General features: G+C 43.1%; 1 protein-coding gene across 3 annotated transcripts in view; it reads left to right on the top strand.

Annotated features, from left to right (window-relative positions):
- The window catches only part of MTHFD1L (methylenetetrahydrofolate dehydrogenase (NADP+ dependent) 1 like), a 248,969-nt gene that overhangs the window by 108,731 nt on the left and 124,743 nt on the right, over positions 1-15,495 (top strand). For all 3 annotated transcript variants that reach the window (XM_034765426.1, XM_034765425.1, XM_034765427.1), the window contains exon 20: positions 10,193-10,304. In XM_034765426.1, coding sequence (XP_034621317.1) covers positions 10,193-10,304 — 112 coding nt within the window. The remainder of the gene's footprint in view (positions 1-10,192; positions 10,305-15,495) is intronic.

Genomic DNA, 15,495 nt, shown 5'->3' with positions numbered 1-15,495 from the left:
GAACATGCTCAGTGCAGTTAGAATCTTCGAAGAATGTAGCTGCAGAACTTTTACAAGTTTGCTAAGCATTTGTCAACAAAGATTTTCAGCTCTGCCAAATTTGTATTTTTTCATGGGGACAACAAAAAGCACCTTCCTGAGACCAGTGCAACAACACCTTTGCCTGCCAGATTTCAGGACCCTGCTCCAAAGCATGGAGGTGCTTCAGCGAAAAGAAAGAATTTTTTTTTTTTAACATGAGCAAAATATCTTTCTCCTAATTTCATTCTCAGAGATGACTGAACCATTTTTGCTGAAACTTTTAAAATAAAATCAGCCTAAGGCAGACACCTGGCATGGAAATTTCAACCTGAAGAGTTGTTAATGTTTGGCAAAACTGTAAGCAACTGAAAACAGGAGCTATAATAGGAAGTATTGGGCAACCTTAACAATAGGTCATGGTACCAGCTCTGCATATAATAAATGTCACACTTCAGCAGCTTTTACATCTGATGCAACTACTATGCTTGTTTTAGCTGTACATAATGTTTTCATAGTGTTTTATCCATGTCTGTCATGAAGGATACTCTTGTGAACTGCTCCTATAACATTTGACATTTATTTATACCATGTGTAGCAGAGAAACAACAGTATCTAACAACTCTGTGGAGTGGTAATATGGTTGCCCTGTAACTATGTTATAGTTAAAGTACCAATCATAGCAAGGGGTGATAAATACTGTAAACATCTTGTCAGCTATTGATAATCTTGCATATTTTGCTTCATGCATGATTTTCTTCCTGCAATCTTTTGATAATCAAGAATTTCCCTTATTAAATGTATACACAATGCTGTTGATAGTTTGTGTATATATAGTTTATTAGGAATGGGTCGCAAAATAAGTGCCAGCTGTATATTTTGAGGCATGGTGAGATTTTCCATACATTTTTAAGGAGGCTTTGGAGATGTCTGATGTGGTCATTTGGGGGGGAGGAGGGCACGAGGGGGGGAGGTTGCTTTTATAGCTACGAACATCATTCTGAGAAGATTTTTAATCCATTCATTCAAGAGTGTGCCTGAGGCGCCAAATGTCTGTTTGGGGTTCATTCCCTTGGGTAATCAGCCCGTGCTTTTTTGCTCCAAGAGTTTTGTTGCCTACAAGAGCTAATGAGAGAATGAAACATTTAATTAACTTCCTTCTGTTTTCTGGATTTTGGAACTCCATTGAGCTATTTTTGGCGTCTTTGTTTCACTAGGAGCCTTCTCTGATTAAAAGCTGCAGGATCAGGCCCTATATGTAGCTAAAAGTCTGTCAGATTAAAGTGCCTCAGGTGCGATTGTCTCTAATTAAACAAGCCTTTGGGGTTTTTGCTGCTTAAGGTCACTTGAATCAGGCACTTCAGGACACATGATAACTTTAAAAAAAAAATGCGTTAGGAGCAGACACTATGCAACTCTTTTTCAGCTAGCTTTAGTTATCATTTTTCAAAACAGATCACTCGCAGTACAGTATGTAAATCTGCTGAACAATAAAGCCCAAGGTAAAAATAAATTCAGTGGACTAGAATCCACAATAGATTTTGATATGTTAATTTTACAACTGTGGTAATTACACAGGTAATTCATTTAATATGAGAAAAATTGTGGATTATAGAAACAAACAGGCTAGATTTGTAGAAACTGTTAAAAGCCTTATTAAAAACAGCATAGGAGGAAATGGTTTGTTTGTTTTACTTGGGTTTTAAGCTGTTTGGAGCGGGGGCCATCTTTTTGCTATGTGTTTTGTAACTTGCCTAGTGCATGATTAGGGCCCCTAGGATCTGCTGCTAACAATAACAAGCTTTGAATAGAGGGGAGGATCATACGTTTAGAACCTCACTTGCAATTTGAAGGTTTGCCTAGTTCAAGTTGAGTTTTTTGCATACATTTATAAAACTCCACTGGCATTTCACTGCTGTGTCCCTAGAGCACATTAAGGAACACTGACTCAAAAGAGCGGGAGTATAGTAATGTTGATAATCTTTATCATTCTTTTTGTTCTAAGACATAATGTTTGTTGCTCTTTCTTTCTGGTCTTGTTCCACTGTTTCATCTTTAAAACATGTACAGCAGAGTAGCCATCAGATTGTTCATGGGAATTGTCTATCTTTTCGATAACATCCCCATTCACACACACACGTGCGCTAACACAGATGTACACACACATTTTCCCACAAAGACAAATTATGTTTTCACAGACGGATCCTGAAATTTTGTATGTAGTAGTCTAAAGTACTGTTTTGTCTGTTTGAAGGAAAGTGATTGTGTGTGTGCAAACCACTCACAGATAAAATACAAGATTAGATTATTGTGGTTGTGTGACGTTATTGACATAAACTGGGACCATATAGATCATTGTTGCAACCAAGGTCCTGTAGTGGCACCCAAATCTTGTATAAAGGGGGTCAAATGGGGTGTCTAGGACAAGGTTATGGTTTACTGGTTATGATTATGCTGTCTATATGTATGTATCAGTTTTGTAGTCGAAGTTATGAATATTGGCTCTATACTGTCTGTATGGCAAACTTATGCTATGCTTCTGGGTGACATCCCAGACAAGCTGAGATTAGCTCTGCCTAGCCTGCTTGATGGCCCATTAAGGACCATCAGCTATACAATGGACCCATTGAGAGAAGGCAGATACGCCTTGTACCTCAGCAAAGTATGCAGGGACTGGCCCATGTGACTCCAGACTCCATTTTTGCTGTAAATTTCCACAGTAAGAACAAAGAGGTGATCTTACACCTGGAAAAGACTATATAAGGCAGATGCCTGATCTCCATCTGGTCTTCAATCCTGCTTCTTACCTCTGGAGGGACTTTGCTACAAACTGAAGCTCTGAACAAAGGACTGAGGACCCATCCCAGCGGGGGATGTATTCCAGAGACTTGATTTGAACCTGCAGTTTATTCCATTGCTGCTGCAAGCCTGAACCAAGAACTTTGCCATTACTGTATGTAATTGATTCCATTTAACCAATTCTAACTCTCATCTCTATCTTTTTCCTTTTATGAGTAAACCTTTAGATTTTAGATTCTAAAGGATTGGCAGTAGCGTGATTTGTGGGTAAGGTCTGACTTGTACATTGACCTGGGTCTGGGGCTTGGTCCTTTGGGATCGGGAGAACCATTTTCTTTTACTGGGGTATTGGTTTTTATAACCATTTGTCCCCATAACGTGTGGCACTGGTGGTAATACTGGGTAACTGGAGTGTCTAAGGAGATTGCTTGTGAGACTTGCGGTTAGCCAGTGGGGTGAGACCGAAGTCTTAGTCTGGCTGGTTTGGTTTGCCTTAGAGGTGGAAAAACCCCAGCCTTGGGCTGTAACTGCCCTATTTGAGCAATTTGTCCTGAGTTGGCACTCTCAGTTGGGTTCCGCCAGAACCGCATTGTCACAGGTTGGCATTCTGTAATGGTGAGGACTAAAAATAGTGTCATTAAAACAGAAAAATTATTTAAAGGGTTAAGAGTAGGTCTGTCAAACGATTAAAAAACGTGATTAATAGTGTGGTTAAAAAAATTAATCATGATTAATTACTGTTTTAATTGCACTGTTAAACAATAGCATTTCAATTGAAATTTATTAAATATTTTTGCATTTTTGTCTACATTTTCAAATATATTGATTTCAAATACAACACAGAATACAAAGTGTACAGTGCTCACTTTATATTTATTTTTGATTACAAACATTTGCACTGTAAAAATAAGATTTAATATTTTTCAGTTCGCCTAATACAAGTACTGTCGTGCAATCTCTTTATCATGAAAGTTTAACTTACAAATATAGAATTATGTATAAATATAACTGCATTCAAAAATAAAACAATGTAAAACTTTAGATCCTTCAAGTCCACTGAGTCCTACTTCTTGTTCAGCCAATTGCTCAGATAAATTTGTTTACATTTGCAGGAGATAATGCTGCCTGCTTCTTGTTTTCAGTGTCACCTGTGAGAACAGGCGTTCACATGGTACCATTGTCAGCCCAGCCTCCCTTCATAGTCTCCATCGATGGGCCAGCCAGGCCGAAGAGCTGGCTCCACTGGTGCCACAGGAGGTGCAGTGGCACCAGGCTCCGTGCCCAGCCCAATGGTACTAGTGGGCATCGTGGCCCCCGATGCAGCCCCCGGTGGGGGCTTGCTTGGTGGCCAAAGCCTCAGAAGGACCATCAGCCTCCCTCTCCAAACCCCCCAGTAAGGAGTCGGTGGAACGTACATCCTCGGCACCGTGCCTGGAGACTGACCAGGTGGATTACGGCCCCTCCATCCTGCCAGGGGACTTTAGGGCCCACCAAGAACTCTTAAAAAGGGTGGCATCAAGCCTCCACCTCCACATGCACCACTTTGGGCCTATTGGTAAACAACACCAAGTCCACATTAGTCCCAGTACAATGCATAGAGTTTATCGGGGTGGTCCTGGATGCCTCGTCGGCCAGAGCCTCCCTCCCACTGGACAGGTTCAAGACGCTGAAGGGGCTCATCGACACGGTCACAAGGTTTCTGGTGACAACAGCCAGAGCATGCCTCCAGCTCTTGGGTCATGTGTCGGCATGCGCGTATGTGGTCCATCACGCCAGACTCAGGATGAGGCCCCTCCAGCTCTGGTTGGCCTCGGAGTTCTCCCAGGCCAGAGACAGGATGGACAAGGTCCTCACAGTGCCCAAGCCAGTGATCACCTCCCTACGGTGGTGGTCCTCCCCGAGAAATATGCTCCAAGGGGTCCCATTCAGGGGCAGGGCCCCGTCGCTGGAACTGGTGTCCAATGCATAGAACCTGGGATGGGGGAACCATGTGGGGAATGTTCAGACCCAAGGTCTGTGGTCGGCTCAGAATCTGACCCTCCACATAAATGTCAAGGAGCTCAAGGCGGTATGGCTGGCGTGCATAGCCTTCCACTTGCACCTGGAGGGCCGGGTGGTCAGGGTCCAACACGGCCTCGATGTGGGACTTTTGTATAGCCCATGACATCTGCCTACCGTCCTTCCATCTGCCGGGCGCCCGGAACGTGCGGGCGGATCACTTGAGCAGGGACTTCTCCTCTCAGCATTAGTGGTCTGTCTACCCAGAGGTGGTGCACAGACTTTTCCAAGTGTGGGGAACTCCCCAGGTGGACCTGTTCGCGACTCGTCTGAACCATTGTTGTCCACGGTTCTGCTCCAGGGAGTAGCTGGGATGGGGCACTATCTCCGATGCCTTCCTTCTGTCCTGGTCACGCCAGTTTTTCTATGCCTTTCCCCCATTCCCGCTGATCGGCAAGGTCCTGGAAAAGATAAAGACAGACAAGGCCAGGGTCCTTCTGATTGTCCCAGCATGACCCAAGCAGCATTGGTACGGGACCCTCACAAAGCCTGGTGGTCACTCCGTCGTGACCGTTGCCATCCCGCCCAGACCTGCTCTCCCAGGACCAGGATTGCCTCCTCCACTCCAATCTAGTGGCACTCCACCTCATGGCTTGGCTGCTCAATGGTTAGGTAGGGAGGAAAGGACGTACTTGGAAGGGGTTCAGCGCGTCGTCCTAGAAAGCAGGCGGCCCTCCACATGCCGAGCCTACTCGGCAAAGTGGTCTCGGTTTTCCAGGTGGGCAGACGAGCAGGACGTTTTCCCCGGTGGCTGCCCCAATCCAGCTGATTCTGAACTACCTCCTTCACCTTAGAGCCCAGGCCTGGCTCCCTCGTCAGTCAAGGTGCACCTGGCGGCCATATCGGCCTTCCATCCGCTAGTGCAGGGCCACACGGTATTCTCCCATGCTATGACTGGCCGATTCCTTAAGGGGCTGGACATCTCTTCCCGTATGTTAGTCCTCCTGTCCCGCAGTGGGACCTAAACTTGGTGTTGGCCCATCTCACAGGGCCCCTGTTTGAGATGCTAATCACGTGCTCCTGGTCACACCTCTTGTGGAACTCAGGGCCCTGACCTCCGAGCCCCGGTACACAGTGTTTCATAAAGATAAGGTCCAGCTCCCCCCACACCCTTCGTTCCTCCCGGAAGTGGTCTCTGCCTATCACATGGGTCAGGACATTTTTCTGCCGGTCCTCTGTCCCAAGCTTCCAGTGAAGAACACCACCTCCACACGCTGGATGTGAGACGGGCTATGGCTTTTTACCTGGAGCAGACTAAGCCGTTCAGAAAATCCTCACAACTGTTCATCGCCTTGGCTGAGCTCATGAAAGGTGGGCCGACCTCCACTCAGCGGTTCTCCAACGGGATCATCTCATGCATCCATACCTGTTATGACCTGGCAGGAATCCCTCCGTAACCAATTGTGAAGGCGCACTTGACTAGGCTGCAGGCTTCATCGGCTGTCTTTTTGGCCCTTGTCCCCATTCAGGACATTTGTAGGGCTGCCACTTGGTCTTCAGTTTACACGTTCACCTCACATTATGCGACTGTCTCCCAGACCAGAGAGGGCACCAGGTTCGGCAGGGCTGTCCTCCGTCCCGAGAGTTTGTGAGCTCCTTCCCACCTCCAGCAGATATAGCTTGGAATCACCTATTATGGAATACACATGAGCAATCACTCGAAGAAGAAAAGACAGTTACCTTTTCCGTAACTGGCGTCCTTTGAGATGTGTTGCTCATGTCTATTCCACATCCCGCCCTCCTTCCCCTCTGTCAAAGTTGTCTGGCAAGAAGGAACTGAGGGTGGGGGGAGCAATTGAAAAACTTCCACCACCAGTGCACATGGCAAGCGCACACACTATTGTGGAATAGACATGAGCAACACATCTCGAAGAACACCAGTTACAGAAAAGGTAACTGTGTTTTCTCACTTTCAGGTGAACATTGTAAACAAGAACTGGGCAGCATTATCTCCTGCAAATGTAAACAAACTTGTTTGTTTGAGCGATTGGCTGAACAAGAAGTAGGACGCAGTGGACTTGTAAATTCTAAAGGTTTACATTTTTTTTATTTTTGAATGCAGTTATTTTTTTATACATAATTCTACATTTGTAAGTTCAACTTTCATGATAAAGAAATTGCGCTACAGTATTGTTTCACATTGTTTAACAGTGCAATTAAAACTGATTAATCACCATTAATTTTTTTGAGTTAATCATGTGAGTTAACTGCGATTAATCGACAGCCCTAGTTAAGAGACATCTGGTTTTGTTAATTCTCTGAAATATTTTCTCTTATCAGGACTGAAGCATTTTAACTATTGTAAAGGAGATTTAAATAACTTCATTACTTCACACCTGAACTCAATTATGATGATATTCTTTGGAGAACATACACATATTTGGGGTTAATTCCCACATATACCAAATACATTATTTTAAATACATTTTAGTGAAAATAAAAAAAAAGGAGCAACTAGCTTTATTCTCTAGATAATCTCAGGCTGTTTGCTTCCTCTCGCCAGTAATCTTGGAAGCATTAAAATATTTAATACAAAATATTATTTCACTTTACAGTATTGGTGCTAAAGTCCATGTCTATTCAGAGTGCAATACACATAAAATTAAAGATATTTCCGGGCAATGAGTTGTCTCTCATATTCTGATACATGCAAAAGATTTTTGTCAATAGCAGTTAGATAATATGCTTCATTTAATTCTAGCCTATTTTGTGGATGCTCTTTTAAAATTCTCTTTTTCTGTGATGCTTACAAAAATCTTGACAACAGTTAGACTGCTGGTGTGTGGAGACTACATCCTATTATACTGACCAATATTCTCTCATTGTTTCCCTGTACTCCCTCGGGATTTGTACCCATCTCTTGTCTCATCTTATACTTAGGGCTTCTCTACACTACAAAATTAAGTCAACTTTATCTAATTCGACCTCGAACCTCCGAATTAAGTCGACTGTGTGTGGCCACACCATGCTCACTGTCTCATGGAGTGTGTCCACACTAGTAATGCCTGCATCGACACACAAAGCAGTGTATTGTGGGTAGCTATCCCGAAATGCAACTTGCCGTAGTGTGTTTTGGGAAGTTTGTGCAATGCCTCATGGGACCAAAACATTGTCGCAGGGGAGAATGGGAACGTGGCGTCGGCATCCCATGATGCACTGTGCTCCCTCCCTCATATCAATGGCAAACAACCTAGTGATTGTTCACGCCTACACCATAACCCCAGAAGTGTGGAGGCTGCTCAGTTGTGCACTCTTAAGATCCTCACAGCAAACACCTCGCGCCTTCTCCTTCAGTATTTCTAGAGCTGAAGTAGGGTCCGCCGCACGGAACATAGTGATGTTCTGAAAGCAGCCCTGCTGCAAGCCATAGAAAAAAACAATTCGCAGTTGCTGCTGGCAGTCACAGAGCAGCTGCACTCTGTGGAGTACCGTTTCTGGTCCCGTGAAACAAGTACTGACTGGCGGGACAGCATCGTTTTGCAGGTATGGGATGATGAGCAGTGGCTGCAGAGCTTTCCGCTGCCCTGCAGTTCAGCAACACAATAATGAGAGCTGCTCTGACAGTGAAGAAGCAGGTGGCGATCGCTGTTTGGAAACTTACAACACCAGACAGTTACCGGTCAGTGGGGAATCGATTTGGAGTAGGTAAATCAACCAAGGGAGCTGCTGTGCTCCAAGTGTGTAGGGCCATTAATCGACTTCTGCTAAGAAGGGTAGTGAGTCTGGGAAACGTGCAGGACATAGTGGATGGTTTTGCTGCAAATAGGTTCCCTAATTGCGGTTGGGCAATAGATGGCACACACATCCCCATCTGGGCACCATACCACCTTGCCAAAGGGTACGTAAACCAAGAGAGATACTTTTCAGTGGTGTGGCGAGCACTGGTTAATCACGGGGCGTTTCATTGACAACAACATGGGATGGTTGGGAAAGGTTCATGACGCGCGCATCTTTAGAAACTCAAGTCTGTTCAAAAAGCTGCAGTCTGGGACTTTCTTTCTAGACCACAAAATGAACATTGACAATGTTGAGATGCTATAGTTATCCTGTGGGACCCAGACTACCCCTTGCTCCCATGGCTCATGAAGCCATACACCTGCTGTCTGGACAGCAGTAAGGAACAGTTCAACTATAGGCTCAGCAAGTGCAGAATGGTGGTTGAATGTGCCTTTGGTCGTTTAAAAGGGCTCTGGAGATGTTTACTAACAAGGTTGGACCTTAGTGAAGAGAACATCCCCATGGTTATAGCTGCCTGCTGCGTGCTCCATAATATCTGTGGTGCTATGGAGAAGGGCCATTGTTCAACTAGCTACCTCTGCTCCCGACATGAGCCTCCCATAAACTTCATTAAAAGTGTGGTCACCCATGACTCGGGCGGGGGTGTGAGGGGGCTACTCACCCTGCACACACTCTTCTCCCCGCACAGTGATGAGATCAACCACCTCCTGTGCAGACCAGGCTGGAGCGCGTTTGGGGCGTGTAGGCTCCATGATCAACTGTGCTCAAGCTGACACACTCCCAATGTTGATCAAACAGGAAATGGGAAATCAAAAGTTCCCGGGGCTTTAGCAGGGGAGGGCTGTTTCCTGTGTACCTGGCTGCAGTGCAGCAGAGTTGAAAATGATCTGCAGAGCGGTCACAGATGAGCATTGTGGGACACCACTTGGAAGCCAATTAAGTCGAATTACACAACGCTGCAGCTGCACTACCTCGTAGTCGACGCATGAAAATCAAATTAAGCACTACGCCTCTCGCAGAGATGGATTATGGAAGTCGACCTTAGAAGCGACTTAGGTTGGCGTAAGGGACCTGGTAGAGTAGACACGTACATTAACAGGTCGACTTAAGGCGGCTTCCTTCAACCTAACTTTTTAGTGTAGACCAGGCCTTAGACTGGGTCTGGGACCATCTTTTATTCTGTGTTTTGTACAGTACCTTGGGCTCCTAGGCACTACAGTAATACTAATATAATACAGTATCCTGTTGTAGTCCTGCAGTTTTAACTACTGTCATTTAGTGTTCTGTTATGAACGAAGATTCTAAAACAAAAGTGATCGTTTGTTGCTTCTTAACATCTAGACTTTCACATGAATGGGGCTATATGCCCCTGAGATTTCACTAAACGCAATCCCCCAAAAAATTATCTGTCAACAATGTCATTGTTATCTCTTAACTATCATATGGTTTCCAGTCCCTGTGCCCCCTAGGCAGTTTTTTCAAAATTGTATACATCAAAAAAGTATACACCTATGAAGTCAGTTCCTTTTTCTGGCTGTTGTATTACCTGGGATGTAAATTCTCTTTTTGTATCTTCCAGGGAACTCCAGTATTTGTGCATGCTGGACCGTTTGCTAATATTGCACATGGAAACTCTTCAGTTTTGGCAGACAAGATTGCCCTGAAGCTGGTTGGAGAAGAAGGATTTGTGGGTAAGGTTCCCCCCCACCCATGTATTATTATTATTACTTTCTTATGACCAGTTCCTACCAGTTGTTGGGTTTAGTGTGCGGGTGCTGGGTGATGTTGGTGGCTTGTGATATACTGGAGGTCAGAGTAGATGATCAGATGGTTCCTTCTGGCCTTAAACTCTGACTGTACAATGAGGTGCCAAACAGTAGCTGTATTGCCACAATCAATAAGTTAATATTGAAGGATAAAATTGTACTGACAAACTATGTTGCTAGTGTGTTCCAGACTGAAGTTAAGAATATTGTTTAATATTTCTTCAAAAGTCATAGTGTAAAAATGGCAGCTTTTTACTCTGTGTCTGCTCTGTTCACTTTACTAACTACATCCCTAGCCTGCATTGAGAGTCACATAAATGGACAGAGCCCTATTAACACCAAAGAGGTTCTGTGGATTTCCACATGCACAGTTTTTATTGCAGGACCAGGGCCTAAAATACATTTTTACTACTTATTAGCAGTTCAGAACCAATATAGCTGTGGAAGAGGACTGGATCCTATTATAGCTCAAATCTCTCAGCAGAATGAGTAGTTAAATTACAAAATTTTTAATAGTGGCGATATCAGAAATCAGAATTCAGCTTGAATTTTAGATTCCAGGTTGAGATTGTGCTGCTGACATTTAGAAATAGAAAATTGTTTACATGTAAACGGACTAAATTGTATATGAAAGTCAAACATGGAATCTGATGGAACAGTTTCAAGTAAGTTTTTTATAGTATGATTGCTATTTAAATACTCTTCCACTGTGTTGTGAAGCCAAACAATAACAGCACAGTTTGAGAGTAGGAGAACCAAAAAGTCTCTTTATAATGATCTAAACTGAGTGAAAGGCAAAATAAATGCAGAACTTAAATAATGAAAAGTAAATTAGTTTTTCAATAGTCTTTTGTTTACTTTTAATTTTGAGATTATTAATAAAGATTATTTTTATCATTCCCAGAGTTATGTTGATATAGCTTGATGATTCTGGTTAAGCAAACGTAAAGATGTTTTTGTAAAATAAAGTGCTATGGTAATTGTAAGTTGTTAAACAGACACAGCTATATTCTTTCTTCATTCCAAACATAGGGGAAATAATCAATATTAGGCATTTTCTCTCTAGAACCACTTTGTCCTTTTCCGTTCAACAGTTTCATAAGATGGCATTATACATTTTCATGAGCAATGTATAACCCTAACAAAGAAGGCTGGGCTACGTACTGCAAACGAGTTCATGTTCACGTTGTAATTTTACCATGCACATATACATTGTACAGAGAGGTGAGGCTTTTATTTTGTGAAAACATTTCAGTTACTGCTGCCTATTTCTCTGGTTCCTGCTGAGTTCTAAAATATAAACATCTTGTGTAAGGGAAGATATGTATATATTTTTTTTAATCCTCACTATAGATATCAAAGGTAACACTGAATTTCTTACAGTTTAGTTATTTTTACAAATATGCTTGTGATGACTGAAAACAAACCGCCCTGCTTTTCTAACTTTTCACATCTTGGAATCCCTAGCAATCCTAGATGAAGTTTATTTTTACTATGACTGTTGGGAAACTGAGCGACTTACTATCTAACCTATTGTGTCACCACATAACACCACGGCTAACAGATATCAAGTGTACACATAAATGTCAGTGGTATGTGTCTGCTCCCTTTGAGGAGTTGTGCTCACCCTTTGTCAAAGAAGTTCCCATTCAGGGATTTTCTGAAACCTTGTCTGCCCTTGGATTCACAGGTAGCAATGGAAGAGAGTCCTTTTATCCACTGATGGATTGGCTAGGACATTATGACTTTTTATAGCTGTGTGGATGTGGACTTTGCTAGAATTGAATCAGGTTATTCATCTAACACGTTAACATTAAAATCCTCCATAAGTAGTAGCTTGCTATTAGAGAGACTTTATACAGGATAGAGTACAAAACTGGTAGTGAACTCTTTAGGGTATTATCTTCAGGAAAAGTTTCTTCCATTTCTGATCTTAATGCTGGAGAAATTCATGTATATGCATGTTTTAGACCTAAACATTGGTATAAACTGCACACAGAGGACAAATTCTTCTCTCAAAAGATGTTTACAATATTGAATTTATCAACTTACCCTACCAAGTCAAAATAATTGGTAGGGTATGTAGGGGTCTGAGACATAGTTACAGATGGTTTGTCATTCACGATGCTGTAAACCAAACTACATTCACCGCGGTAGAGAAAAAGAAGGTAGTCTTGCGTAAGATGATGATAATGAGCCTTATAAAAATAATGCAAACATATGAGTAGAGGAAAACTTTTAAAAACATATTAAAGCTGAATAGCCATAATAACTGTGACGAATTAAACCCCATTAAGATCAGCATTGGATGTAACAGAAGATACATTAATTGTGTAAAGTATCTGTTGGTTATACTTTTTTTCTCTAATTTAAGTAGCAGTGGAGATTTAAAACCAAACAGATGTAAGGGACTGGGGCACAGGTGGTCTGGCCTAGCAGTCACAGCTTGGCTGGAGTCTGCATGTGAGGGACTGTAGACAGTGAGCAGGAGTTGGAGACATCATTAGAGAAGCGGTTCTCAAACTTCATTGCATCATGACCCCCTTCTGACAACAAAAATTACTACATGACCCCAGAAGGGGGGACCGAAGACCGAGATCCGCCACCTCGGGCGAGGGGGGCCAAAGTTGAAGCCCAAGGGCTTCTGCCCTAGTTGGGGGGCATGTAACCTTAGTCTTGGGCTGGGGGGGGAGGGGGGCGCTTGGCCTTCAGACTTTGGGGTCCCGACCCACAGTTTGGGAACCCCTGCACTAGAGCAGGGTTTGGTAAGCAAGAGTCAGGATCGGAGTCAGGCTAGAGTCGGAGATCAGAGGCAGTACCAGGCCGGAGTCAGGAGGCAAGAGTTAGGATCAGATTCAGGCTGGGATCTGAAACTGGAGATCAGAAGACCGAAAGTTGCCCAGATAATTTCCTAGGGCACCCTCCAGGGTTAAATAGGGTGCTTGGCCAATCAGAGGGCTGCAGGATAATGTCATTCTGAGTCCTTTAGGTTGTGGTACCTACTCTTCAAAGTGCTCCCTGGTTGTGGGTCTGCGTGACCATCCAGGGGCACTTTGGGAATGTCTGCAGACCCAGGTTCTAGTCCGTGGATCCTTACAACAGGTAGAAATTGCTTGATTTGTCTGTATTTCATAACTTGAGTTTTATATCTTTTTTTATATACTATAGATTTACCATTCACTTATCACGGGATATTCATCTTGCACAGGTCATTTTTTAATCTCTCCTAATACTACTATCCTTGGAAACAAAGACTCACCAAATGGGGACGTATTTTTGTTGTTGTTGTTGTTGTTTTCCTGAAGAGCAGCAAAATTAGTTGCATAAAATCATTTTGGATAAAGTTTTTTTTTTTTTTTAATTTTTTAAATTTTCAAAACATTGAAAATCAAAGTTTTAATGATGGTTGTAATATCTGGAGTCATTTCAGGCCTTTGTATCATTGGGCAGTGATTGGTGGGCATTTGAATTTAATTTTTGTTTGCAAGAACAGTGAGTAGGACCTCTGACCTGACGTCTCGTGGCTGTCAAATGAATAGCAATAATTAAGAAAATGGTGAATTATTCATGAAAATGTAGAGTTGTAGTCATTATGGAAAATGAGATTTTCCAAGTAGACTGTATGCATTTAAAAATGTTTAATGCAATGGGTGGTAATCTGTTTAAAGTGCACTGATATTGCAAGAAATGGATTTTCTTTATCACTAGTTTTATCACTGATGTACATCTGGACAGGAACTGTTCGTTCCCACGTGATAGTCTGAAAGCCCATCCTAGGTGGGAACACTTTGTACTCTTGATACATTAGTTATTCTCTGATAATGGAATCAATATTGCATTAAGATGTATAGCAGATATAAGCCCTGTTCACTGTTACGTGCTTTCCTCAAATAAATCAAAAGCTTTTTAAGGGTTTAGCATTTTTAATGTGTTCATTTTAGTGACTTCTATTGCTATATCCAGTAACCTTTCCACATGGCAGGTCTGACTGATATTATCACAATGGAAGGAGGATGTGGCAAACACATTTGAATGTGTGTGCAAGATGTAGAAGGTGAAAGAACTACCTTTGCTGCTGACTATTATATCTGCATTCAGTTCAGCTTAGTGTTGCTCTCAGCCTGTATTTGCACTTCATATCATTTGCTCTACACTTGTCTGTTTAAAATTCTTTTCTCTTCCATTGTTTGGTTGATTGATTATTTATTTATTTCTTGGATCCACTTTCTCTGCCAGAGTGTGAGGCAGTGTAGTTAGGATCGTTTTGTCAATTCTCAATTTTCTTCCGTAGCTACTCAATAGGGGGTGCACTTGAAATGCAGAAAATAAATCTCTATAAAACTGGGCTCTTTTTAGCTTTAAGTAATGCAGTCTTTGGTCCACTAAGAGAAGGCTTTCCTCTAAACTCTGAATTAATAGACTCTTATGCCTCGATTTAGCAAAGCACTTCAGCACATGCTTAACTTTATGCACATTTATACCCATCTCTGTTCAGCAAAGCACTTAGGCATATACTTTAAATCAATAATGCATTTAAGTGATTTGCTAAGGTGTGGCCTTAATTACTTTATCTAATGGAGAGATTTTGGGGGAAAATTTCTCACTGTTGCTAGTAAATAGCAGTAGCAACAGCGAGAGATTTTTAAGTATCATGTTATCTGACTCTGCAGAAAAGATCTAAAACAAATAGCGTAAAAACTGCCCCAGCCCCCACTGGGGCCCTGTGTACATTAGTGCTACCACCAGGAGCTATACTAAGCTGCATTGTGAAACATTCACTAAAAACCCCTGCTTTGTGTCATTGAGTCTTTAGATCTGTGACATGGAGATTGTTCAGTTGTAGAATTATGTAGGGTTACCATACGTCCGGATTTTCCCGGACATGTCCGGCTTTTGGGGGCTCAAATCCCCGTCCGGGGGGAAATCCCCAAAAGCCGGGCATGTCCGGGAAAATCGGGAGGCTCGGGGGGGCCTCTTTGTCCGGGATCGGGGGCATGGTGCCGGGCCGGGAGCGCGGGGCCGGGAGCCGGGAGCGCGGGGCCGGGAGCCAGGAGCGCGGGGCCGGTCCGGGGAGCCGGGTCGGGCCCGCGGAGCCGGGGTCGGGGGGTGCGCCGGG

The sequence above is a fragment of the Trachemys scripta genome, chromosome 3 (assembly GCF_013100865.1).
Source record: "Trachemys scripta elegans isolate TJP31775 chromosome 3, CAS_Tse_1.0, whole genome shotgun sequence".
Taxonomy (NCBI): domain Eukaryota; kingdom Metazoa; phylum Chordata; order Testudines; family Emydidae; genus Trachemys; species Trachemys scripta.
Note: the sequence above shows the minus strand (reverse complement) of the source record. Positions and strands in the feature narration are given on the sequence as shown.